The sequence below is a fragment of the Pseudonaja textilis genome, chromosome Z (assembly GCF_049901715.1).
Source record: "Pseudonaja textilis isolate UNSWEBS1 chromosome Z, rPseTex1.2, whole genome shotgun sequence".
Classification (NCBI taxonomy): domain Eukaryota; kingdom Metazoa; phylum Chordata; class Lepidosauria; order Squamata; family Elapidae; genus Pseudonaja; species Pseudonaja textilis.
This window is the reverse complement of record NC_142008.1, coordinates 45,006,507-45,034,308: the sequence shown is the minus strand read 5'-3', so window position 1 is coordinate 45,034,308 and position 27,802 is coordinate 45,006,507. Positions and strand designations below refer to the sequence as shown.

At 38.4% G+C, this 27,802-nt stretch overlaps 1 protein-coding gene across 5 annotated transcripts; it reads right to left on the bottom strand.

Annotated features, from left to right (window-relative positions):
• Positions 1-597: 597 nt before the first annotated feature.
• NR1D2 (nuclear receptor subfamily 1 group D member 2) lies at positions 598-27,802 on the bottom strand. Of its 5 annotated transcripts, none has more exons than XM_026708160.2 (8): positions 27,368-27,802; positions 19,784-20,044; positions 17,957-18,045; positions 17,453-17,597; positions 11,912-12,552; positions 9,346-9,531; positions 7,852-8,062; positions 598-3,480 (listed from the first exon to the last, which is right to left on the bottom strand). In XM_026708160.2, exons 1-8 carry the CDS (start codon positions 27,381-27,383, stop codon positions 3,284-3,286), a joined length of 1,746 nt encoding a protein of 581 aa, XP_026563945.1. In that variant the 5' UTR covers positions 27,384-27,802; the 3' UTR covers positions 598-3,283. The 5 variants fall into 5 exon arrangements, with proteins under 5 accessions (XP_026563945.1, XP_087773056.1, XP_087773053.1 ...); XM_087916930.1 differs by having other exon boundaries at positions 27,514-27,641; XM_087916927.1 differs by lacking the exon at positions 27,368-27,802 and adding an exon at positions 26,186-26,609.

The window sequence follows — 27,802 nt, the reverse complement described above, 5'->3', positions numbered from 1 at the left end:
ACACAGCAACTAACTTTCATGTACTTGATGAACCTTTATTCTAGTGATTTCTATACTGTACTTTAGAATGCTTTTTCTAGCAATCTGTCATGTATTTAAATATTAAACCTGAGTTGTGCTTCCACTTTTCAGAACACTTTCCCCCCTGCAGTACAAATAGCCCAAACTGTTTATAAATTGCCAAAGTAATTAAAAACTGTTTCTGTTTGGACATGCTAGCACTTAGTTGTTCTTAAATGCCTCATTTGTGTGCTTTTACTGCATGCTTCCTTTTTTACATTTAATTTTTTTTATCTGTCTGCCCAGATTCAGTCAGATTTGAGATGGGATATTAACAATAGAGAATGAAACCTGTTGAAGTACTGTTGGCTCAGGCCTTTCCTATTTGAGTGTTATGTTTTTATTGTCTCTCCTTTAATTAATATTAATATTGCTTTAAGGTAAAATGCTTTAGGAAGGAACTGTATGGGAAACACTATGTTATAGATGTATATTAAATAAATAAATATTCTAAAAAAAACTCACAAGAGATGGGATCTCCCTTCTTCAGGTTTCAGTTTTAATTTTGAAAATGAGGACACACAATCATAAGAAAACTGCTTTGCCATCATAATGCCCATATTTAATTTTTTTGAACAAGTAAAGCCATTAAAAAATCATTTCATACAGTACATTTTTATATTCCCTCTGCAATGTCCATCAACAGTATTCAAAGATTTTGACATATTTCTCAGTATTTTAAATAGCACATAACCTATGACCACAGTAAAGCAGAGTTCACATCACACAGCTTCTTTAGTTAAAATTCAGAAACTTAAATCTTAGGTCACATTTGACTGTGACATAAGGACTGTTCCTCCACCTGCACATAGTATTTGGCAAAAGTCAGGGGTAATTATGCAATGGTTTATTATCACCATATTCGTTTTCATTATTGTATGACTATTGGTAAAAGCCACTGCATAGCTGTTCCCATTGTCCCAAAGGTGCTTTTCCAAAAGGCCAGTTGCCACCTTTGGGACAATGGGAACAGCTATACAGTGGCTTTTGTGGGAACAGCTATGCAGTGACCTTTTTGTTATTTCCTTGAAAATGATTCACTTCTCATCCAAGAAGCTTCTTCAATTCTTTAGCTTCTTGGATGAGAAATGAAATGTTTTCGGGGAGTTGGGGGGGAAGCAAGAAAGTCCAGTTGCCTTTTGGCAAAACATCTTTGGGACATGACCTGGATGATTGAGAACCTCCAGACGCTTGTTTCCATTATTCTGTTAAGACAAAGAAAGAGTGAGGGCATAATGTAAGTATGTGCTCAAGGTTCCAGATTTCAGACAGAAGGTGAATTCAAATCTACATCTTGTTTCTAAAGAAACTGAATATTTTTTTTCCTTCAGTGAATAAACTCAAGCTTAAGTTGAAATTATGCAAGTTTATTTTATAGGGTATTTTTCTAACCTACATTCAGTGTATGTATTTGGTGTATTGATTCTTTGAAACATAAGCAATTGTTCATAAAGTTCAAGCAACATTTTCCTTCCAGACAAAAACATGTGAGAAATCTAGAATCAAGTAATTGCCTCCAATTTTTAAAAAAAATTGATGGGAAATGACTAACTTATCTTTGGATTTTTGATATTTGGTAACTATTTTTAAAAATAATTATCCCCCCCCAAAAAAACTGTAACTTGCAGTTGAGCATTTTTTTAATGTGAACAAATTATGGTAAAAACACATCCCAATAGTTGCTTGAAATAAACAAAATAGGGGTTTGATGTCTAGAAAGATCACAGAAATTAATTTAAATCAAATAATAATGCTATATAATAAGATTGAAAACAAATATTTTTACATGTAGTGATGCATTGGCCTAAAAATTATGTATCAACTATGATATTGTAATTTTTCACATAAAGTTATGGAAAGTTTGAGAGGAGTTAAGTACTAAATAACTACATGAAATATCAATGTATTTTCAAAAGTCATATTTTGGAAAATCTCAAAGGTTTGATACTGACATAGTCGTACTTTGATCCAACTAAAATATTTTCACACTAAGAACAGCATGAAACAATTAATACATTAATTTGAAAAATGCAACAGAAAATACAGCAAATCCTTGCTTAGGAATTTGTCACTGGCATTTAAAAAGTCATGAAATTAACAGAACTTCACAGGTATCGGACAACCTAGATCAGTTTTGAAAAACCTTTGGAGATATAACAAAACTGATTTTAAAAGTCCCACTCATGTTACAAGACTGATTTATGTAGCATTCAATTTGCATATGTATGTAGCATAAATGATTCACAGAACACCCAATATGGAACAAAGGCGTAACATGGTTTTCTTCCATGATTCTCCATGGAAACTTTACAGGAAAACTCGCAAGGCTGAGCACTAATTTTAAATGCCTACTACTTTAGGTACATATAATATTAAAGACATTTTTTTTAGGAAAAAGCCCCACATTCTCAATAATGTTTAAATTTGACCTATTTATCTCTTCACTTATATTGTTTTAAGTGACCAAAATTAACAAATTCAACATATCAACATACTAATTTGGGAGTCTCTAAACTTTTTACTTCCAACTGTACTGAACCAAATGCATTCATATGGATAATCCTCCTTTAACTTGTTCACAGCTGAAAATATTGTGAAGTTTATTTATATTTATATACTTATATAATTATGTACATACATGAAGTTTATAAAGTAATAATACACCCATCTCTGTTCACATTATATGTGTGTATGTATGTGCATTTGCACACATAAACATGTACAGAGATGAATATGCAATTTTATATTAAAGTGAACAAATTAATATAAACTGATTCTTTCATAAACTTCATTCATAGTGTAATCAGAAACAAAAAAATTTGAAAAAATTCTTTATATAGCAAGGTATCTACTTAAGCATGAGATGGACCAATAGTCTTTTTTCATTTATTCGAAGTACAGCTTTCCATTTGTAGCTACTGGGTATTCTTCTTTAGGATAATTAAATGATCTTTTCTGTAAAGACAAAGAAGTCAGCACCTATAATATTTAGTGTAATTTCTTCAGCTTTTGTGCAAGTGGGACTGTTTTGGAAAATCAAAAAGAAATCTGCAGCCATTTTGTGAATGGTGAAATAAGGGTCAACCTGATGCATTTACTGCATCATTTCACTATTATACAAATCCTTCACAGAAGCATGTACAAATATAAACAAAAAATTTTTAGCACAAAATAAAAACAATTAATTTTAGATAGATCAAGTATATAAGCAGGAGATAAAAGCCTATGGATGAACTTTAAAGGCTAGAAGTTCTTCAGAGTGCATGTTATTTAAGGAACGCAGGTCAGGCAGTTTCAAAAGTAGTTTTGTAAATTTAGAGGCTTCATTTCGATGATTTTTTGTGATCAAAGTCCTGAGTGCACGGATCAATGTTTCTTGCAGTGCTTCCACAGAATTGACATTCTCTATTCCTGATCGTTCTAAATGAAAGAAAAACAATGGGAGGGAGACAGTTATCGTTTGCAACTTATATTGTTAAACACAGTATATAAAGTTCTGCAAAGTACCCAGATATTCATCAAAGCATTTAAGTTAGTAAATATAGGGTGGGATTCAAATTTCTTAACAACCGGTTCTGTGGGTATGGCTTAATTTGTGGGGGTGGCTTGGTGGTCATGTGACTGGCTAGGTGTGGCTTCCTGGCTGGGCGTGGCTTGATCACATGACTGGCTGGGTGTGGCTTGGTGGTCATGTGACTGTGGGCGTGACCAACTCAATGTCACTCATGTCAAGGGGTGCCTTGCCTGGCCCCTTCCCTCCCAGCCATTCCTTGTCACATCCAGCCTCAACTTATCTATAGTTCTTTAAAAATGTTGTTCACCCTTTTTTGACTTTATTATCTACGTACTATAGAGGAAGGGGTGAGATTCTACCAGTTCGCACCTATTCTCTAGAACAGGTTGTTAACATTCTAAGCAGTTTGGAGAACTGGTTGTTAGAAGAAATTACTGGCCTAATCCTGTAAGGAAGAAAGGAAACATTCTGATGTTGTTTACAGAAACTGCCTCTCTGTTAACCCTTATTACATTCTTAGCAGGACTAGACTTCCTGTCTCAGGAACTTCTCTGGAGTATTTTTCCCCCTCCTTTGCTAGTACTTTGCTTGTGTGGAGTGATCGTTCAGAGTTCAATGGCACTGAAAAAAGTGACATGACCATTTTTCACACTTAAGACTGTTGCAGCATCCCCACAGTCATGAGAGGCCAGGCGAGGACATGCGTGCCTCGATATTAGTGATATTGAGTTGGCCACACCCAGCCAGTCACATGACCATCAAGCCACACCCACCACCTAAGCCACACCCACAGAACTGGTTGTTAAAAAAATTGAATTCCACCCCTGTATAGAGGTACTTTCATGGACTACTGAAACAGGGAAATGGCTCACATGCTTTGCTCAAAAGTATGATAGGCAACAGGCTTTTAAGGGGCTGCCAGAAAGAGGGAGGGCAATGTATTTTCCAAAGCACCAAAAGGCAAACAAGAAGCAATGGATGGAAATTAAACAAAGAGAGAAGCAAACTAAGACTAAGGAGAAACTTCCTGACAGTGAGAACAATTAGCCAATGGAACTGCCTGCCACCAGAAGTTCTGGGTGCTCTAACACTGTAGGTTTTCAAGAAAAGACTGGACAGCCATTTCTCTGAAATAGTAAGTATTATTCTGTTATTCTGACACCTTTTCCAGGACCTCTACTCAGAGTCTGGCATCCTCAGTTTTCCTGCCTGAGAAGGGGGTTGGACTGGAAGACTTCCAAAATCACTTTCAACTCTGTTAAACACACCTGTATTTATGCTCTGGACTATAGACATTGAATGCATATATTGTAAATCCTGAAAAATACCTGGGCAAAAGGCAGTAAAATTACTCTAGGTTTAGGGACAGTATAAAATATTAATATATGACAAATAATGGGAACAATTAAAAATAATAGCACTAAGGTTTCTCTCCCCCACCTTCCTTCTTCTTTTCTTTCTTTCCTATTTTATTCATTCTTTCTCTCACTCCCTTTCTTTCTTTCTCTTTCTTGTTCTTTCTTTCTCTGCCTTGCTTGCTCTTTCTCTCTCTCTTCCTCTTTCTTTCTTTCTCTTTCTTTTTGTCCTTTTCTTCCTTCCTTCCTTTCTTTCTTTCTCTTTCTTTCTCTTTCTTTCTCTCCCTTCCTTTTTCTTTCTTGCTCTTTCTCTCTCTCTCTCTCTCTCTTCTTTCTTTCTTTCTTTCTTTCCCTCCTTCTTTCTCTCTCCTTCCTCTTTCTTTCTTGCTGTTTCTTTCTCTCTCTCTTTCTTTCTCTCCCGTCTTTTCTTCTTCTTTCTTTCTTTCTTTCTTTCTTTCTTTCTTTCTTTCTTTCTTTCTTTCTTTCTTTCTTTCTTTCTTTCTTTCCTTCCTTCCTTCCTTCCTTCCTTCCTTCCTTTCCCTTCCTGTTTTTTTCTCTTTTTCCCTTCCTCTTTCTTTCTTGCTCTTTCTTTTTTCTTTTCTCTTTCTCTTTCTCTCTCTCTCACACACACACGCACACACACACACCTGGTCTGGGACAAACTGAATGATCTGGCGAGCTCCAGTCAGCAGTAGGTGGAGGGAAAAGGAAGAAAGGGTGGTGGTGGCATGCAGGCGCAATCCTCCCTTAGGCAAAGCACCTCCGCGTGCAGCGGTGATTGTAGTGATGGCAGCGGGGCCTTGAACACCCACCTGCCCCGGTCCTCCCAAAGGCAAAGCACCTCTGTGTGTGATGGTGGCAGCAGCAGCGGGGCCTTGAGCATCCTCCCAGACTGCAGCCCTCCCCAAACACCTCCACAGGTGGCAGAGGTGGCGGACCTCGCTCTGGCTGTCTCCCGTAAGCTGCCCTGGCCTGCGAGGGAAGCAAGCAAGCAGGGGGAATGGCTCTGGTCAATGCCAAGATTTCCCACTTGCTTTCCAAGCCATCCTGGCCTGTGAGGGAAATGATGGGAGATCGTGGCACCAGAGCCCTTCCCCGTGCTTGCTTGCTTCCTAAGCCAAAGTATCTCCATGTGCAGCAGCGACGGGGACCCTGGCTGCCTCCCGTAAGCAGCACCATCACTGCAGCACCTCTGCCCCCTTCCTTTTGTTTTGCCCCTAGAAGAAGCGGGCAGAGGTGGTGGAGGCACTGCGGCAATGGCCCTGCTTATGGGAGGCAGCCAGGTCCACCGCCTCTGCATGTGGAGGCACTTTGAAGAACTGGGGGGGGGCTGCTCAAGGCCCCACAGTTCACTGTGGTGCAGCTGCCATGTGGTAGGGAGAGCTGGAAGAGCGCTGCGTGGTGGCTTAGCCATCCAGCTGAGCCCAAGGACGGGGGGCAGGTAGGTAGGTCCCAGCCAGCACCGCTGGCGTGATGGGGGCTGCACCAGTGGAGAAGCGAGCCAGACAAGCCCAGGGATGGGGGGATGTAGGTAGGTGGGCTGGGCAAGGCCTGGGGAGCCCTGGAGCTGGCCGTGGGAGGTCCTACCCCTGAGTAAATGATATTCAAACTAGGTAAGTCATAACCACTGCAGATCAAGGCCAATATAAATTAACATGCTCATGTTAAGTATCAATTTGACAAGCTATCCTTAATTTATAATGTAGGATGGAGGCGCATCCTGACTGAGGTAGGCAAATACATTCTGCATAGTGATCCAATAGCTTGGATATATAGAGGAATCTTTACTTCTCTTTTTGAGCAGAGTAACAAGTACACAATATTAAAACATTGTATTGTGGAAAAGAAAGTTTTGGGGTGTCTAAAGTGTACAGCTAACAGGAATGTTTGGGGTACGAGGCAAGGATCCTAACATAATCAGGAATGTAAGATGAACATCTTAACGAATTAAGATTTTCTAGAGTGTTTATTTGAGTGAGTGTGACTTCAGAATACATTCCCCTTCCCAGAAGAGTAAGAGAGCATATGCTTGGCTGTCTCCTCCACTCCTATATTATCTAATGATTTAATTCGCAATGAAAAATTCTGTTAGTTTGCATGATAAAGTTTGCATAATTCCTAGTAAGTGGAGAGAGAAAATACTTTTTTGCCCCTACCAACGACATTATTCATTTTACTTGTTCACTTCAGTAACTAAAATTAATTATCACAGATCAGACTGCATGACAATTCAAAATTACATTTCCTATTGCAATATTTCTATTCCAATATGGATCAGAACATGCAACATTGTAATCTCCCCACTCCCAGAGGATTTATGGGTATATTTTATTTTAAAATTCAATAGTATATTGTCTCTAGAAGTTAACAGATAACAGAATTGGAAAAGACCTTGTAGATCATCTAGTCCAAACCCCACCTCCCTAAGCAGGAGACCCTACACAATTTCTGAAACAAATATCTCTTTCTCACAAGAGAAAGAATATTGAAATAAAAGTGAACTGCAAATAATCCCCCCAAAATCTTATTTATGCAAAAATATCTAAAAAATAACAATAATTCTTAATAAAGTAGGAAACATTGCATCACTACTGAAAAAACGGCAGTATGGGTGCCTTTGGCGAAGTTCCAAAACAGTCCCAAATGTGGTTACTCCTGAAAAATGAATCGGACTCTTATCCCTTTTTATGCAAACCAACCATATAAAAGGAAGAGAAACAGAATCTTTAGTGAAGCACTTTCAGAAGAGATAAAATACTGTAAGATAAATTTAAAATATATTCTTATTTGTTAAATAATATGAAGAAACCTAGAGGAGAGGGAAAATGGGAGACCAACCTCCAAACCAGATTTTATGTATTCTGAAAAGATAAAGGATATTTTAGTTTTTGCTATATATAAAGGTTTATTTTGGTTTCTTACCAGCAGATACAAGGACCACCGCTGTAAACAAACTCATTTCTTCATCACTAAGGTTGAGTGCATTTAGCTTCTCACTAAACTCAAACATGGAGTTCAGCAGATCACCAGCTCCCATGGTACGTAGATCATCCAAACTGTACTTCTTTCCACTAAGAAAAGTGACAGTACGATCTTTTGCATCAAATAGAGATGCAAACCGTACCATTAGTACCTGGTCAAAAGAAAATTTAGGGAGAAAAGCTCGATATAAATCTATACTCAGTTCATATAAAATCTTTAAACTTTGAGAGCTCATAAAATTGAAGATAAAAGTCTTCTATGAGCCAAGGTCAATTCTTGGTGACTAGTCTTGAAATTAAAGGGAAGTGATCAAATCTACTGCCTTATGGGATTTTATTTCCCAGACTTTCAATGTCTTCCATCCAACTATTATCCTGCTTAAAAATGTGTTCTCTGTTTGAGCCTAAAAGCAATGACATAAGTGAGATATATCCTGAATTCTAAAATAGTCCACATACAAAATGATTACTATCCTATATAATTTATACCCTCCATTTGTTTGTTTAAAAACGCTTTCTAACAGTTCACTAAAGGTATGATTAATCCCAGCTTTAAAAAGAATCTCAGCAACTATTTATATAATTTAGAAACAGGCCAGGTTATATGTAAAAAAAAATTAGAGTTTGGAGTTAAAGAGACATCCTCACTTGGCTTTGATATTTTGTTGGTAATTTATTTATTTATTTATTAAACTTATATGGCTATCCATCTCACAAAAAGTGATTCTTAAACTGAGGATATAAAATGGTTTGAAATAAAAATGCAATATCTTCTAAAATGTATTTTATTATTGTTGAAGTGAGAGGTATTCTGCAGGGAGCAGTCAAAAACATTGATGTAAGCAGACTGACCTCCACAGCATACAGCCTTGAAGGAGATGGAGAACTTAGCACCAATATTTAAAACTTTTTTAAGCAACAGAGCTCAAAAGTAATACCTTCCCTCAGAGAAGGAAAGATGAGGCAAGACAAGAGAATAATTGGCATTTCTTAAATATAAATTTTCTCATGTTCACTGTGGCTCTTTCCAAAAGGCAAGACTGAATATAGTCAGGATTTCAATTGTGGACAAAGGTATGGGGCCCTTTTAGGCCAGAGGTGGGGAACTATTCCCCTTGATGACTTGTGGACCACAACTTCCAGAATTCCTGAGCCAGCATGGCAATAGATACAAGAAAATGCCACACTGAGATACCAATTTGGATACAGCAAAAAAGGTGAGTGCAAAACTGAGGATCCTACTTTTCAAAATGAGTGACAAGACAGGATGAAATTTCCAAGTAAACTATACAATCTATAATTACATAAAGAGGCAATTTTTACCACATTTCCCCAACAACTACAGCAGATACATGCCAAATGTACCAAAATAACTGCACTCATTTTATCAATTTTAATTGATAGAAAGAAGAAGAAATAAAAAAGAAATATTCACCTCAAAGGTTCCAGCCTTCAGAAGGTTTACTTGGTCATGTTGGGAAAGATCTCGGAAACCTGGAACACGCTTGGCAAATTCCACTACTTCCTTTACTGCAGGGGTAAAGCTCATGGAAAATTCTTCCCAGACTTCCTGACCAGACTTATTTGGATCCACAAAAGGAGTCTTGTTCATTGGGCAAACCTGGATATTTACATACACATGGAATCAAAATGCTACTCTGAACACTTTCTTCTTTTCAAAAACCAGCAATATCTTCAAATATAACATAATTATTCATAATTAAAACATTCATAATTAAAAATGCTAGAATGTTCCAAAAATGTTAGAATCTAATTAAAATTAAGAGTTTCCTCTTGTCAACAACATAATAAAACCTTTCTTAGAAAAGAAACCTGAGTATGAGCATCTACTTTAAAGTCCATTTTCCACAATATTTTATACTTGCAAACTTACATTCGCAGAGCATCCTTGCGTTACAATTTTGGAATAGCTGTGATAATTTTATTTCCATCTAGTGCAATTGGTAGGCAATTACACTGACTATCCAGAAAAAATTATATGACCTTGACTGTAAGTTCTTTACTGTAATTTTTTTTTTTTACTTCACTTTAAGGCTTTAAAAACTGCTAAGGCTTAAAATGTTTGAATTGCTTACATGTACATTTCTTCTCTTAATTGCTATGCCATTTGAAAAATATAGCATAAATAGTGTGAAAGAATCACAGAGAATGTACTTTCAGCTTCAAATGAAAATGTTATAGGAGTGGTCATTATTCAATTGGTTTAACTGTCACACATTTATACAGAAAGTCACACTATAATTAGTAACTAGTTCATACTTATCCCACCTTCCAATTGAATTCGTACAAGTATTTGTTTTAAAAAAACACATACAAGGGAAGGAATTTGTTCACCCTAAAGTAACTTCACAGGTGGAAATTTTCTTCAACTGTGTTATTATTCCAACTACAGGGAATCCTCAAACTATAACCGATCACTTAGCAACTGTTTGGATTTACAAGGAATCCAGAAAAAGGAGTGACATTCCAATGACATGTCCCCCTCCATTTACATGATTATGTTTTGGACAACTAGCCTGCACTTATGGATATTTGCATCATCCCACAGTCACTTTTTTGTGTGCCAGAAATGGGTATTTACTTCGTTTCCAGCAAAAAAATGGATTGGCTGAAGTGGATTTGCTTAACAATTATGGGGTTCACATAATAACCACTGGAGTTGACTTCATAGAGGGAGAGAGAAAAAGAGCTGCCTTCCCTTTTTAAGGTTCTGCAAAAAGAATAGTCTCCCAAAGTCCCGATTAAAAAAAACAAGTTTAACTTTTTCTTTTCTTTTCTGCAAAACTTCTCTTGGCATGGTTGCTTCCTTTTCAATAGAAATGGCTTCTTCCATTGAAGCCAATGTCCTCCAAGAATTGTGAATTGTGTTTGAGGGTTTTATCCCATGAAAGTCAAGCTGAAATATCGTATAACTATAACTTTAGAGAAGAATTTTAGAAAAGTGAGTGCAGTTCTTTTATTCTCTGTGAAGCCAGCAGCAATGCCTCAATCCTGTCCAAGAGCATGGGGAAAAGGCATTTTAAGATGCTAGAGCTGACACCTGATTTTAGCTATTTTCTCTGTCTTCTCCTTCTTAAAGGGCTAGTCTGGATAACCTTGTAGGAAAAAGGAAATGGCAAAGGTTGGTTGACATGGGGCAAGGCAAAGCAAGTCAAGAGTGCTAGGCTGAAATTTTCCAGTTGTTCAGGACTTTGTGAAGAAAGTGGCTGCTTTACATCCTTAGAGTCTTCCAGGCTAAATTTAGAGCTTTCTTTTCCTTTCTTTGGAAGAAAACTTCCAAACTCTCGTCCCCTTCTTTAAACAATGGAAGATGACGAAAACTTCTTTGAGGGGGTGAGTGGACACACACACACACACAGAGAGACATGTGTCTTCCTTTGGGGATTGCAAGTAGTATTTGACGTGTGTGTGTGTGTGTGTGTGTGTGTGTGTGTGTGTGTAGACTCTTGGCAGATTGTTATCTTTCTTTTGAACTGGTAGCCCCTTGGATAGTGAGGTGAAGTTCCTGTATACTGTAGATAATTAGGATCTGGACCCTGAGTGGTGCAGGCATTTTGGGAGGAAAGGTGAAGTCTATGGCAACTGCTGCCACAGTAGGGAAAGACACCAGTGGAAGGGAAGCCACTTGCAGAGATGATTAGGGGACTGTTTCATTACAGCTGCTTGTAAAATGGTATCTGTTTCTATTGTGAAGCCAAGTAAGGTTTAGTTTAAGGATACCAAGTGGAATGGAGTTGAACAATCAATGGCAGATGTGGGTGGGAAGTAGGCACAAGGCCTGATGGGAAGAGTGGACACTGCAGTGTCCCTGTGGCTGGTCTTAAAAGCAAATTATTATGGGAGATGATGTAACTTCAAATAGTTGCTAAGTGACTGGTCGTATCTATAAGATTACCTGTATACTCTACTGCATTATTGTTCCCAGGATTATATGACTAATTTAAGCTTATGACAACTGAAGTATTTAATAGTTGTAATACCAGGTGCATTCTGTCTTCAGTGCTGCAGGAATACACATTCAGAGATTCAATGGAAGAAAAGCCATTTTCGAGCATTTTATTATACCCTTTTGTGGTAAAGCCATTGGTGAAGTTCATAGAATGGAAGCAAAGATTATACCCACTTGGATAGCGCATATTGTTTTGCCCTTTAAACTGTCCATTGAAATGTTTAATATTCCCATTTTGAAGCACATTGCTTATGCTACCATCATCGGCTTCACCACCAGAATTGTATTGCTCCAAGTATTTAAGATTTTTCTCCCCATTTGAAGTGGTACGATCTTCTGGTTGTTCCTGATTGTACATAAATGTATCTTTGTGGGCACTGGTCACCATGCCAATCACTTCTTCTTTGGCAATGTCAGAGGGCAAAGAAAGAGCAGGACATAATGGAGGAGGAAGAGGAGAAGGAGAAGTGGGCTTTTTGGCAGTTTCTTCTTGCTTTAGTTTGGAGTTCAGCTGTTCCTGAGGCACTAAGAGCAATGCTTCCTGGCTATCTTTTAATGCTTCACTGGCCAAGTGATCACTGAACTGCGTATTCATCATAGTTTTCATGGCACTTTGCATTTCAATTATCATCCTCTGCTTCTCTCGTTTAGGAATTCGGCCAAATCGAACAGCTATAAGGAAGACAGAGAAAGTCTTTAGTTTTAGATTATATCAAATTTTAATAAGAATGCAATTTCATTTTTTTCTTAAGAAATCACACTATTGATTAAACACAGAATCTATTTGACAGTAAAATTGTGATCAAGGATCAAAAGACTACCCTACTGGTTCTGGGACCTGAAATTCTAAAGATACATTTTTCTCAAATGTGAGATACACATGGAATAGAAGAGAATTCATACACAGTCCAAGCAGTATTTTCAATTGTAATGAAGAGAATGAGGTAAGTTTTTAAAGTTCTTTTTCCCTCAAAAAGCAAGTTGCACATGTATGCTGCTTCTAGACAGAAAAGGCTATTGGAAAGGATGCTGACTTTTATAAGTATTGTCTCTTTCCTTTTCCTATATTATTTTTTTGTACTTTATTGTCATGTTATTTCCTTTTCTTAATATAGCTTAGAATTGTCCAGAAAGCTGTGTTATTAAAAAAAAGCATTCAAATAACTTATATAATACACAATTTTTCTTCTCAACAATGCAGGCAGGAATGCAAGCATTATTTTTATGACCAAGGAAAAAAGAGCGGAGAGACACAACTTGGAATACACAACTTGGAATGAAAATAGCGAAAACTTAGTAACTAGGACAACCCACAATTTGGAAAGTATTGTGGTTATATTAACTAAAGTTCTAAGAATAACCAAAATGTATCCAAAAGTGGCAGACTGGTTGTACTGGAGATACTTTGGCTTGAGAAAAATGAAAACCAGTTTGTCTGCAATGATGATATCCAAAAAAGGCAGACATGGGCAGACAGATTAGAAGCATCATCAGACCAACTATAAGATTGTAAATACACTTGACCTTTATTTTTATTTTTTACTTCCTTAATTCCACAATATATTTGTGGCTTATTTAAAGTGGTATGTTCTTTGCAAATTTAATTAATCAAGTTATCAGATTAATTAATCATGGTATGAAACTTCCAATTTACTAGATCATTCCTCTAAATCAGTGGTTCCCAAAGTGGGCAGTACCGCCCCCTGGGGTGGTGGTGGGATACCTCAGGAGGGTGCTAAGAGGCAGCAGGGGGGCATTCGAGGTGCCGGCCCCACAGGCTCATTGACTGCCGGCCCCACAGCCCATTGACTGTTTCATTGCTCCGTAGCCGGCACCTCGAATGCAGAACCCGTGCACGGCGAGCCTTGCCAAGCCTGGGGGGAGAGAGAAAGGTGGGAGGTGGCGGAAAGGGGGCGCCTTAGCTTGCAGGCTGCCCTCTCAGGTGGAAGCAGCAGAGGCATGCCAGAAGGCCCGAAAGCAAAATCCTCCCAAGGCGCGCAGTGGAAGGGGTGGGTGGTCCGGCATTAAGGCCCTCTTCCCCAGAGAACAAGGGAGCATGCAGCGCCTGCCTGGCCTCCGCCTCTCCAGCCAGCCGGGCTTGCGCGCAGGATACGGGTAGATGCAGCTGCAGCTCTCCAAGGCACGTGGCTCAGTTTGGTTCAGCTCTACATGGCTGGCCCAGACCTAGAACCTAGCCTCCCTCTGCAGCCTAGTTCTTCCGACTGAGTCCTGTGCTTGCTTGCTTGCTTGCTTTCCAAGTGATCGTTCCCTCCATCTCCACTGGTCTGGGCTGTTTCCGCACGCCCTCCTCATCCCCAGCGGAGCATTGCAAAATTGGATGCCGAAGAAAGAACTGGGGCAGGGGGCTGGAGAAGGGGCAGAGGGGCAGCTGCATTAAGGAGCAGGAAGATCTTAGCCATGGTTTATTGACTAAGCCAGAATCAAATAGCATGCTAAACTCTAACCAGAATGGCTGGGTTGATATGTTCAGCCCGTGTTTCTCAACCTTGGCAACTTGTGTGGACTTCAATTCCTACTCTGGCTTTGCTCTACTTTCTCAAAGTGCCGCCACTGTCGCACTCTGTCTGTCTGTCTGTCTATCTATCTGTCTATCCATCCATCCATCCATCCATCCATCCAAAAGGTCTGTCTGTCTTCCTGCCTGCCTGTCTTTCTGTCTACCTACCTACCAATATAGATCTATCTATCCATCTACCTACCTACTTATCTACCAATCTTTCTACCTACCTACCTATCCATACATTCATCCAAAGATCTATCTGCCTGCCCGCCTGCCTGCCTACCCCGCCCCCCTCCATCCATGTTTGAAGCGCCAGCCCTGCAGGCAAAATCAGGAAAGTAGAGCAAAGCCTGGGAGGGAAGAAGGGAGGGAGGGGGAAAGAAAGAGAGAGACCTGATGCATCAGATTGAAATGAAGCCTAGTTTAGACTGAGGCCCTTTTCCACATTGAAACATCTTTGCCAGCCCATTGAAACATCTTTGGCTTCTATTAAAGTTATTGTGGACGAAACATGGTCAAGACTATCAGGAAGCTCTCACATTTTGTTGAGGCTTTAAACAGGATCCACTGGACCAGATCTCCACCCTAAAAATTACTTTTCCCCAAAGTATTACAGTGCCAATTCTGAAGAAGGCAAATCCAAAATGTACTGGTAAATTACAAGGAGAACAGACACACCCCTTTCTAACCCTGTTGGAGCAGGTGATTGGACTAGAATAGATATCTCATTATCTTTCTCCTCCCTCCCTCCTTCTTTATTTCTTTTTCTTTCTGTCCCTTCCTTCCATTCTCCCTCTTTCTTTGTCCCTTTTTCTTTCTTTCCCTTTTCTCTTTCTTTTCTTCCTTCTCTCTTTCTCTCTCCCTCTTTCCCTCTCTCAGGCTCACCCCATTGACTTGACTTGCTTGGGCAGGTCCCACCAGTGCAGTGGGCTCAGTGGGGTGGACCTGCAGGGCTGACACCCAGAATACAGCAGTGGCGGCATGTTTGAAAAGTAGAGCAAAGCCAGAGGTCAGTAATTTTTGCTGCAAAGAATCACAAAAGCTTCTGGGTTGTGCACAAGAAGGAACACACATGTCAATGCAATTCAGCAACACAAAATAAAGAGATACAAATAAAACAAATCAACAAGAATTGGCAAAGCATCTCTGATTAGATTTTATTCACTACTAGAATCTAATCAGAGATGTTTTGCCGATTCTAGTCCAATGTCCTGCTCCAGCAGGGTTAGAAGGGTTATAAGAGTTATAAGGGAGTGTGTGTGTATGTGTGTGCATGGCTGACAAAACTCCAAAAACAGGTCAAGTATCTCTGAGGAGACCAGTCATAAATTAGAACACTTGCTAAACAACCGGCCATTAAGTGAGGACCACTTGTTTGCCAGTCACCTGGCCATGCCCACCCAGTCACATGACCAGCAAACCACACCTACCCGGTCATGTGACCAGCAAGCCATGCCTAGCCAGCAAGCAACGCCCACCCAGTCACATGACCAGCAAGCCACACCTACCTAGTCACATGACCAGCAAGCCAGACCCTCAAATTAGGCCATGCCCACAGAAATTTAAATCCCACCCCTGGGTGGAGGGCACTGAGGATGAGTTTGTAGCACCAAGGGGGCGGTGGACTGAAAAAGTTTGAGAACCACTGCTCTAAATCAGTACTCCACAAACTTGGCAACTTTATGATGTATAGCCTTTAAGTCCTCAAATTAGTAGCTAGCGAATTTTGGGAGTTGAAATTCACATATCTTAAAGTAATCATATTTGAGCAGCAATGCTCTTAAAAAAAAAAGACAGATCTAGCATAGCTAAACTAATTTATGGGATCCCTGCCTAATTTTCTTATGGCTCAGCCTAAATTGGAAGTATATATGTTTCAGGAATAACATCTAATAAAGTTAGCCAAAGTACTAGTCAGTTTGAATGTTCTTCCTTGAAAACTATCCTCTTAGAAAACCCTGTTTGGAAATTTGCATTGTTTCCAGTGATTGATAAATAATAAAATCATGACCCTGTGATAAGTATAAAAGAATCTCCTATATTTTTCCTCAATGATTAAGATCCCTTATATGTTTTCTGATAAATCAACTATATAAAAACTGTAAATATTAGTAACTTTTATTTGCTTTTTTCTCTAATTAATGTATCATATTGAAATTTCTTAGCCTTTTTACATAGCATTGGAAGTGGCTTTATTATACACCACACCACATTAAAGAATATATTAAAAAGCTGAGATTTATGAGTTGGACAGATTAAAATCATACAAGTGGATGGCTGCATATCTAACATATAAACATACAAAGGTTCCTGACAGTCCATCCTTGTATGGTTGCAGATATAAACATCCCCCTTACAATCATGGTTTAGAGTACTTTGTGTAGGGACTTGCTGCTTAATCCCTCCATCGTGGATATAGCTTATATCATGAATAGAAGCTCACCCTTGTACAGGTAGTCCTTGACTTATGACCATAACTGATTCCCAAATTTTTGTTACTAAGCAAGACAGTTAATTGAGTTTTTGCCTCATTTTACTAATTTTTCTTGCCACACTTGCTAAGTGAATCATAGCAGTTAAGTCACATGGTTGTAGTGAATCTGGTTTCCCCATGGATTTTGCTTGTCAGAAGTTCACAAAAAGTGATCATATGATCCTGGGATGCTGTAACCATCGTAAATCTGAATCAGTTGCCAAGTATCTGAATTTTGATCATATGACCATATGGACATTACAATGGTCATAAGTGTGGAAAAATAGTTATAAGTCACTTTTTTAGTGTTGTTGAAAGTTACAAGTACAGGACTATCTGTATTCATAAATTCTCACAGGGATTACAAGCTCTTGTAGGAACATATTTCATGTACTAGTATCATTTCCATAGTTATGACTTTATGGTTACATAATTCTGACTTTATGGACTCTGATTGGAAGCAGAGCACAATGTTAATCTCTACTTTATCACCATTTTTATAAAACTTCCATTTGAATTAAACACAAAACGTACAACAATTCACCTTCTGAAGGTCACTGCTCAATATAGAAACATACCATCTCTTGACATTCCTACAGACAAGCATTTTTTGAATCGGCATTGCTGACACCTGTTTCTATTCATTCTCATTATAGAGCAGTTGTTATTTTTCAGGCACTTCTTATATTGGATATTTTGCTGAATGCTTCTTCTAAAGAAACCCTGAAAAAATAAGCAACAGTTTTAGGGGTTAGTGTTTTTTTGTGTGTGAACAAGTTTTCAATTAAATCATACAAATAAAATCTTGCATGTTTAATCTTGAAAATAAGACTTGTGAAATTTTGTTATGATTAAAAATGATGGAATAAAACACATGCAAAGTATTCTTCTTAAACTTTAAAGAATGTTGCCCTCAGTTTTGCTGATGGTACTTATTTAGTACAAAATGAAAATATTTTAAATTTGGCAATTTGGCAAATAAAACGTAACAGTATATTTCAGACAGTCAGCAATAATTATACTCATTTCTAAATTTATATCTATTCATTGCTACCTTAAGCCATTTATATTAGAAAAATTACCTTGCAGCCTTCACAGGCATGGACCCCATAGTGAAATCCTGAAGCAACATCTCCACAGACTTTACACAGCAAGATCATGCCATTAAATTCTAAAAATGCAACAGTATGAAAGCTCAGTAGTAACATGAGAAATAAAGCACGGATAGATTTGCTTTGTTATGTAATGTAATGTAAAGGAATATAATTCTGTATACCTGCCTTCTCAGATCATTGTCATACATGTCTCAAAGAATGTTAAAAATGTTTTAGTAAAGGAGTCAGCAAAAGATTAAGCAGTATAGTTTTTAAATTTGATGTTGTGTCACTCTAGAAAATTCTCCATTAATTCTGCTAATTGGAAACTGATTGTGAAGCTTGCAAATGGCAATCACATGACTGCAAGAAATACAATGGGCATAAATGTGTGGCAGATGAAAAGTGTATGAATGGTGATCATGTGACCACAGACAGATATGATGGCATAAATTTGAGGATTTGTTGCAAAGCTTTTTTACAACTCTTAATTTCAAATGATCACCATACAAGGCAATCAGTAAGTGAGAAATAACTGACTAATAATAGCTTTATTAGTGTGGAAGCAAATGTGCAATTTCAGAACGAATGTGCTGCATTCTTAAGAAGCTTCAGATTCAAAGGCTGATGTCTCCAAATTAAGTACAGAAATTAAGTGTATGAGTTACCAGTTACCAAAGTTTAAAAAACTGCAGACAAGCAAATAAGATATTAACAAAATATAATCAGGTCTATTAGAAAACATATTTTTTGTTCCTAACTTGTTAAGTCACACCAGCAAAAATACCCACCCCGTTGTGATCAGTAGAACTTTGAGTTATTTAAAATGTATTTTCAAAACTTTACTCTAAAATAAGTCTCATATTTTATGCACACTCAGTAAATGATTCAGAAGAAATGCTTTGGATTTTGTGCAAGCGCAGTGGTTTCTGCAATGTTTTAAATCCGTTCCTTTTTTTTTCAAGCTTCTGTACAATGCTATTAGTTTTAAAGGTAACATTAACCATAATAAATGCTTTTTATGGTAATATAAACCTGTATAACCTTTTGTGCTTATATGACATCACAATCACTTCTAAATTATCTTCAAAGTATGCATGATCATGTTACATGGATAAACGTATTTAATTTACTTTAATTCAGAAATGAAAATGCCCCTTTTCACAATTTGAACTTGTATATTCTTTCAGTATCAAAGCTGGAGGATTTCAAAATCTCAATTCTAAAATGCTGTGCCTTATGCATTTTAAATAGGGAGATTTCCAGACTGGGGTTTCTTGGTAAACATTTCTCAATTTCTCATTTTTTTTTCAAATTTAATTGTGGATTACAAGGCAACATAGTCTGTTGGCCCAAATTTGACCATGAAACAGGAATATGCCAGTATTCCACAAGAATATGGCAGTTTGAGCATCAGAACTCCAGTTTAACTAGAAGAATGGAAGTCAGAGATTAAGTGATGAAGATTTAATACTACATCCCACTGCTGCCAAGCTTGAGATAAATGTATCTTGTACCTAAAGTGTATAATATAAGGATCAATTCAGATGTCGCAAGTTCCTCGTCTTGTTAGTCTCTCATTTACTATTACAATGTTATATGGGTCAATGGGTATTTCTAACAAGGGTTCATCCAGAGAGCACCTGGAAGCAAGGATCTAGATAGCATTTGTACAGTTTCAATTATCCAACAACTGAGTACTACTTTAATCAGAACAGCTAACCATAGGAATTAAAAAGAAAATATGAAAAATGAAAGGTGCTGAGAAACATGATGTCAGAAATGAGTGCTTTGTAAAAGACTAATAGCACTTACTTGCAAACCCTTTATGACTTTTTGCTGCTGAGGCATCACTCAATTGATTTGTCTTAGTGTGATTCTCAAACTGGTCAATGGTTGGACTTCCATCAGAGTGTTCCTTACTCTTGTTACTGTAGCTCCCCTCAGAGGAGGAACTGTTTGGTGATGGTGGTACAGGGGAAGAAGAGGACTGAAAACTGTTGTCTGAGCCTTCACTGTGACAGGAAGCAGGGCTAGATGCAGAGCTTGAAGAGCTGATATAAGCAATTACACTTCCTGAAAAAGAACATAAGAATAAACCATTATCTGTAGTCAGAGGTCAGCTTCCCCTTCCCCTCTCCTATTCTTACAACGTTATTCAACAATATGCCTTTTGATTTTTAGGAAACAGCATTTACTTCATCATCTGAAGCTTAAAGTTCAAATTTAATTACATCGCCCTAACCAAGAGAATGTACTTAGAGAAAAACAAATGAAAAACTTTGCTTTTGTTTTTGAAGATACAAGAAAATAGTAAGTGGTGAATCCAAAATAGGGCAATTTGATGTTCATATCTATTAGATAGCAGGTATGGCAAGACATAAGACACAAAGTCAATAAACTTTATAAATGTATAAAATAACAGTATAGCTTTCAGCAGCAATGAACATTTAAAAAATAGCCTAGAGCTTGGAGAATCAGTTTACAAGATTTTCAAGTCATACAATGATTAAAGGACCTCCGGAAGGGTAACTCTTAGAATGTATTAAAACTTTTTATATATGCTGAGTGATACAAATTTACAACAGTCCAAATATTGCACATGATCTTGGTAAAAATAAAAATTACTTTGGAAGGAGGGGAAAAAGGCAAAACAAGGATCTTCCAGCAGAGTGAACGAAATTAAAAACAAAAATGATTAAAATGATGTGAGATAAAATTGAATTAAGGAATGCTAAAAGGAATATTTTAGATATTTATATGGAAAAGACAGTGACATGTCTAAGTGTGGTATTGAAACAAATGCTGTTATGTTCAAGAAAAAAAAAAGAAATGTAAGTCACCAATGCAACCTAATTAACATGGGCATTAAGCAGGGGTGGGCTGCTCCTGGTTCTTCCCGGTTTGGGCAAACCCTTAGCTAGCCCCATCTGGCTGGCCCCATCTACCCTGCCGGGAGTCCCCACATGGCCCGTTTGGGTGTGAGGTAAGTTCAGGGCCCACGCGGAGGCTCAGGGAGGGTGAAAAACAGCCTCTGGAAGGCAAGAAATGAGTCTGTTTCCAGCCTCCAGAGGGCCTCCAGAGCCCAGAGGAGGTCGTTTTTGCCCTTCCAGAGGCTCGAGGAAAGCCTCTGGAGCCTGGGAAGGGTGAAAAATGGGCCACCAGGAAGTTCCGGTAGGCTAGAAATGGGCCTATTTCCGACCTCCGGAGGACCTCTGGACCCTGGGAAAGGTTTTCACCCTCCCAAAGGCTAGAGGAAAGTCTCTGGAGCCTGGGGAGGTGAAAAGCACCCCCTGCTGTGGTGCAGGGAGCCAACTAGGCCACACCCACCATGGCCATGCCTGTCCAGCAACTAGGCAGAGAACTGGGCTGATATTTTTGAAGCCTATCCTTAGCATTAAGTGCATCTATACATGATTGGTGTATGATATTACTAGTTCCCTATTTTTTTAAAAAAAGGATTTAGTGTGGCATACAAAAACTATAGGATAATTACTTTTAGAATCCCCTGTATGTGGGTCTAATTCTGATTGAAACAGTTATCATAGCCCACAATGAGAAGAAGTGGGAAAGTGCAATCTAAGAACTTACATTATTTGAAGGAAAAATACAGATTAGTATTCTCTCTTAAATGTGACCCATATTAAATAACTTTCAATGATATGATTTATGTGCTTTCTGGTAGTCAGCATAAAATAGGAGATAAGGAAGACATGCATTTAAGCATCTTAGACAAAATTGTGGATAGTTTTTTTTAAAAGCACCCATAATGCTACAATCATCACATAGTGATTATCATTAAACTGTAACTTATTGTGCAGATTGGGTCTAATTGAGCTTCCATGTAACAGGTTAACTTGACTTGATGTCTCTGGTGATCTATGATGTTTTTTATACTCTTTATGAAATTACTGAGCTCAGACTTTAATAGCACCAAACAATGGCATTAATATGAAGCATTAGGAAGAAAAATAAATAAATACCATGTATATAAAATGGGCTAATTTTATTGCATTACAAATAAAATAGAGAAATGGAACTGTATAATGGGATAATGCAATGTGTCAGGTAGTGCCATCTTAAAACAATAAGAATCCAAAAATCTCTCCCACAAAACATTAAATATAGTTTAACTAGAAGAATCAAGAATTACATATAAGTGACACTATAAATGCTTTTCCATTTTTAGCCTTACACAGTTATTTATGTATAAAAGTTAAAAACAAAATAAAAATCTCAGAGCACTTGGAAAGGCTTAGTAAGAGAGAACCATGAATAAGCCTCAGTAAGTTTCCCATTGAAACTCTGATATTTCAAGTACCTTTCACAAAAGATAGAGGAAGAATCATTTCAAATAATAATTAATGTTATTAATAAAGAATGATTTCTAAATCTGCAGAACAGTTCTAATGTGTGCTTACCCAGGTGTGTGTTGATTTCATACGTAATTCCATTATTTGCAGTAAATGCAAGAGAATCAGATAAATACAATAAAAATTACATCTGAATAACAGGTTTTGAGAATGGAATTACAAAACCAGGCAATGGTAATAGGGCACATTAGTGCTGCATCTATTACTGTTTCTTAGCCAAGGGAGCTAGCATTGTCTGAAGACATTTCTATGTGTTCATAGTACACGGAAACCTGGTACCTTCCCACTGAAATGGTACCTATTTATCTACTTGCGTTTACATAATTTTGACCTGCTAGATGGAAAGGAATGGAGCAAGTAACAAGTGCTCATGCCATTGCACAGCTCTACTCTAGAACCCAGGCTGTCAGCTTTCCAGCTGACAAGCTCAGTATCTTTTAACCACTGAGTCTTTGCATTCCTCCATATGATGCAATTCTTTTTAAACTATTATCACAGTGATGCTCAGAAAACTAAAGTGATTAAATAGCCTTTTCTTACAAGGAGAAACATATAATTAATGCAGGAAAAAGGCAAGACAAATAAAATGTATCTTTTTCATAGAACGTAATTCAAGATTTTACATGGTAGTAAAATGAAGACAGGCCAAAACTTTTAGAAGTACAGTACTTTAAACAATGTGTTCAGTAAATGACATAAAGATTTGTTTGCCATAAAATGTGAAAAAGGCTAGTGGCTTATATGGTCCTTTTGACATAGCACATGATTATTTGATGGGATTCTCTGTCTTCCATAGCTTCCTCATCCTGTATAATCAATCAGAAACAGCATACTTTGAATGCCATCAATTAAACAACTTTATCTGATTTTCAAGAAACAGGCTTTTCTTTCACAGTGCTGGCCTACTCAAATGATATAATCTCAGAAACTTGTATGCCCCCTCCATGCCATTATTTAAACCTGGTTCCGTCCCCCCCCATCTTGAGCAAAGGGGCATTTGTTTTTGTGGTGTTGATGATTTTCCTCCAGATGTTTGTTTGCCATATAGTAATCTTCAACTTGCATTCATTCATTTGATGACCATTTGAAGTTACAATGGCACTGAAAATAGTGACTTAGAATCAGTCATCATATTTATGAGCATTTGCAGCACACCCACAATGATCAAATTTGGGGTGCTTGGAAACAAAAAGTATTTATGATGGTGGTAGCATCTATCAAAATGATTGCCATTTGCAACCATTCCCAGCCAGCTTCTCATAAGCAAAGTCAATACTTTGGAAGCTGGATTTGCTTAATAACCACATGATTCATTTAACAATTGTAGTGATTTGCTTAACAATCATAGTAAATAAAGGTAATAAAATCAGGTGCAGCTCACTTGCTTTGTTTAGCAATGGAAATTATGGTCCCAATTCTGGTCATAAGTTGAGCACCAGCTGTAGTTTCTGTATTATTGTGTTCTAAATTGTTTCATGTTATATGCCACCCAGACTAATACATAAATAATAAGATGGGTAGTCAAATTTATAAAGAAAAACCTCGCCAACTAATAAACAAAGCAGCTATATTCAGGATTATTCTGAGTTATAAATTGCTTTTAAAACTACCAGAATGAGAGTAAGCTTCTCAGCACTACATTCCTTCCTAACCAAAATTTACCTTACGAGAAGCAAACAGAATTCATCTGATCCAGCAATTTTTTTTGTTATTTTTCTGATACCTTTCTATTACATTTTTGTCACTACATATTAAACAGACCGTAAAGAAAGCAATTGTTATTGCCATTCTATTTATCTTTTTATTTTTCAATGGACCTTTTTTCAAACATCAAAATATCATCTTTCAGTTCAAAAGTATTTTATCTCTCCAAGATGTACATCCTGTTATATAATTTTTTCTGTTAAAATTCCATTATGTTTGCGGTTTTGTCAACTTGGGGCATTTGGGGCAATTACACACAACCTCTACACACCAATACTTTCTACAGTTACTGAATTGGGAGGGAGAGAACCACTCCTTCCACTATTCAGTCTTTCATAAATAAATAAATAAACAAACAAACAAACAAACAAATAAATAAATAAAGCAAGCATTCAAATTCTCACAGTCTTAGGTAAACTGCCCAATTCAGTTATGCAACCCTCTGGAGTCTATACATGTTATACCACCTGACTTCATCTATTGCGTAAGCTCAGTCATAAGAGAAAATTGTTCCGCAGCCTTCCTCCAACCTGTTACATTACAAATGCCACAGTTCATAGTCCATGTGAGAGTGAGATTTCAGTGATTATTGGATTCCTATCACATGGGCATACACACATAGGAAAAAAACTACAAATAACTGGAAAATGCTTTCCTTCCGAGCAGGATATATAAGCAAAATTATGATATTCCAAAACTACTGAAAATGCTTTCACATAAATCTCATACTAGTGGATGGCTATAAATATACAAAAATGGTGAACACATTTACATGAGAATAAATGTGAGTAGAAACCATGAATACCATCCAAGTAAATTTCAAGACAGTATTTTTAGTATCAACTGCATTTCAATAAAAAGTAACTGTACATGTCTGCTCAAACAGATCTATAGTAAGAGTAAACTAAATGACTTATTGCTTCCTTTTGGCCTTCTGAAGGGCTATGAGGACCTGGTTCTTCCCACAAGGATTAGACTAAGGTAGGGGGTTGAGCTGGGAAGATGTTTGGTCTGGCATCTCAGGGGATTGGGTACTTTTGTTTTCAACCATGTCTCATAGATAGTTGTGAGCTTTCTGGAGTCATTATAAGACAGGAGGCCCATATAAGTCCTGTAAGTTAGTGAAGGAAGGAAGGAAGGAAGGAAGGAAGGAAGGAAGGAAGGAAGGAAGGAAGGAAGGAAGGAAGGAAGGAAGGAAGGAAGGAAGGAAAGAAAGCAAGCTGGGAAATAACTGCATTAGTTTTTCAGGAAAATACAGCAACATCATATAGTTAGTGACAGTAACATCAAGCTTCCCATATGTTCCTTCTCCTTTAAATTTCTGATAACTCTTCTTGTTTTTCAAATAAAACAGTTCACTTCATCTCCCACCTTATTTTTAAGAAACAGGAAGATATTTAGTAGTATTTATCTACATTTTTTTCTCTGAAAACAGGCCACTGAACTTAACATAACAATCTTTTACATATGAGGGTCGCTCACTGAGAAGAGGGAGTGGTCGATCTATTCTCCAAATGACCTAAGAACAAGACAAGGAATGGAAGATCAACAAAGAAAGAAGCAACCTAGAAATAAGGAGAAATTTCCTGACAGTTCAGAACAATTAATCAGTGGAACAGCTTGCCTCCAGAAGTTGTGAATGCTCTAACACTGAAAGTTTTTAAGAGACTGCTCAGTCATTTATCTGGAATGGTATATGGTCACTTGCTTAAGTAGGGGATTGGACAAAAAGATCTCCAAAGTCCCTTCAAATTTTGCTATTCTGTAGCTTTTTGGTTATACATAGAATTGCTACTGCTTTATATACCACTGTATTTAAAGTTGTAGCAATTCAATATACAATCAAGAAGTTACAGATTCAGGCGATCTTTAAACCTCTTTTTAAACTTCTGTCATTGTTGTCTACAGATTACAGGAGTTGTAGACCAATGTGGCCACAAACCTATCTAATTAATATACTGTCAAATTCTACATATAAACAAGTACATAGGATACCACAGGCTCCTTTAGAAGAAAGAAAACAGAAAATAATGCCAAAATACACCACTGGACTCCTTGGTGCTCCCTGACCTTGGTTGTTTGCTCACAGATCTTTCTTTACCGCACTTGGTAACATCATCAGTGCTGATCATGTATTTACCTCCAACCATATCCCTGGTAATGTTTTACTAGATGATCAAGCGCCTGATGAAATCTACTTAGGGAATGTGCGGTTAATCAAGCTAAAGCTACTTAATCCTCCATCACTTCAAGACCAAGTGGTCAAACTTTGCCCAGCAATTGAGGATGTCCGGTCAAGCATTCCGCGGTTCCAGGCACGATCCCTCCTAATTTCAAGCGGAAACGGCCGTCTTCGGATCCTTTGTCTGCAGGGCGACTCCTTCTATTCACCAAGTACGAATCATCACTTTGCGGCGTAGTGAGAAGAGACAACGGGCGTGTCTGAATGAATCCTGTTCACTGCCTCTGCCTCCACGTGTCCCTTGCTTGCCGCTTCTAGATGTAGGTCACCAAAACAACGGCCTCCAGCTGCTTACACGTGTCAATCCACACGGTCTCCCACCAAGACCGCCCAGCGCAATTATGCAATCTGGGCATCTCAGCAAACCAGAGCCAATGAGGGCGCGCCTGGCACCGAACATAAACAAAAGGGCGCACATGGCTCAGCCGGCCAGTCCATGTGAGACGGTGGAAAGGAAACAACCGATAGGAAATAGTGGCAGCAACTGTGGGGAAGAGGGACCGGCGGCAAGCCCAAACCTGTCTGCAAAACCAAATGGCCAGATTGATCTCTTTAAAGTATCATAGCCTTGCGATCCCAAGGAAAGAGTTGGATTCGGATCAAGCTCTAAGAAAGGTTTTTTTTTCCTCGCCAGCCCACTTTCCCATAGCGCGTTTTTTGGTAAATGAATGGACTGATAGCCGTTTTTTCTCCCACTCCTTCTTTCCCAACTCCACTAGTTTGTAACCTCTCATTCCAAAGCCGGAGTCTTCCCTCTCAGTCAGCACAAACACCAGCCGCTTTCAAATCTCATTCAGCCATCTCCGCTCCAGAGGTGTAGAAGCCACAGGTCTTACTCTGTGTCCCTTTGCTTTTGGAACAGAAACGCGAGAATAAACTAATAAGGCGACCTTCGAATCATTTAGGATCAGAACAGTGGCCGAAACTACCATCCTTAGTAAAAGCAGCTGCTTAAAGTATAAAACTCCATCTGTCCAAACTTTCTTGCTCTAATTATCCCCTTGGCCAAACGCTATGCCCCCCCCCCTTTTCTGGGCACTTATGGTTGCGGAGTTCTATCCCAATTAAGAATCCACTTACCGACACTCAACTCCATGCCTGCCTTTTCTTCTCTACCAAGAACTTGCTGCCGAGGGCTGTGATTTTTTCAAAAGAAAAGGAAGCAGGACGGACTGCGGCTGGCCCTTGAGGAAGAGCCTCCTGACCTACCGACTTAAGAAGCCCACCCCGGTGTGTCTCTGGTGACAGCTTCGAAGGGCTGCCGGGTCGCACGGTGCAGGAGGGCGCCTCTTTCTGGGTCCCTTTCCTCTGCCTCCCACCTGTGTGCGGATGCAAAAGGAACCACTGCGGCAGCTGTGCTCATGGGAGGTGCACCCGCCTGCCCAATGCGTGGAACTGCCTCGTGCGTTGTTGGGCGGGAGGAGATGAAAGAGGGGCGCAGAAGCCGCCGCCGAGCCTTCCTGAGGAAGTTTCTTGCTGAGTTTGCTCCTTGTCAGGGCTGCTGCGGCTGTTTCC

Excerpts from the sequence above, each read along its gene's own strand:
- NR1D2 (XM_026708160.2), bottom strand. Across the intron at positions 12,553-17,452 it reads TGTAGGAATGTCAAGAGATG|CTGTTCGATTTGGCCGAATT; the intron begins GTATGTTTCTAT and ends TCTTCCTTATAG. Across the intron at positions 3,481-7,851 it reads GGTGGTCCTTGTATCTGCTG|AACGATCAGGAATAGAGAAT; the intron begins GTAAGAAACCAA and ends TCTTTCATTTAG.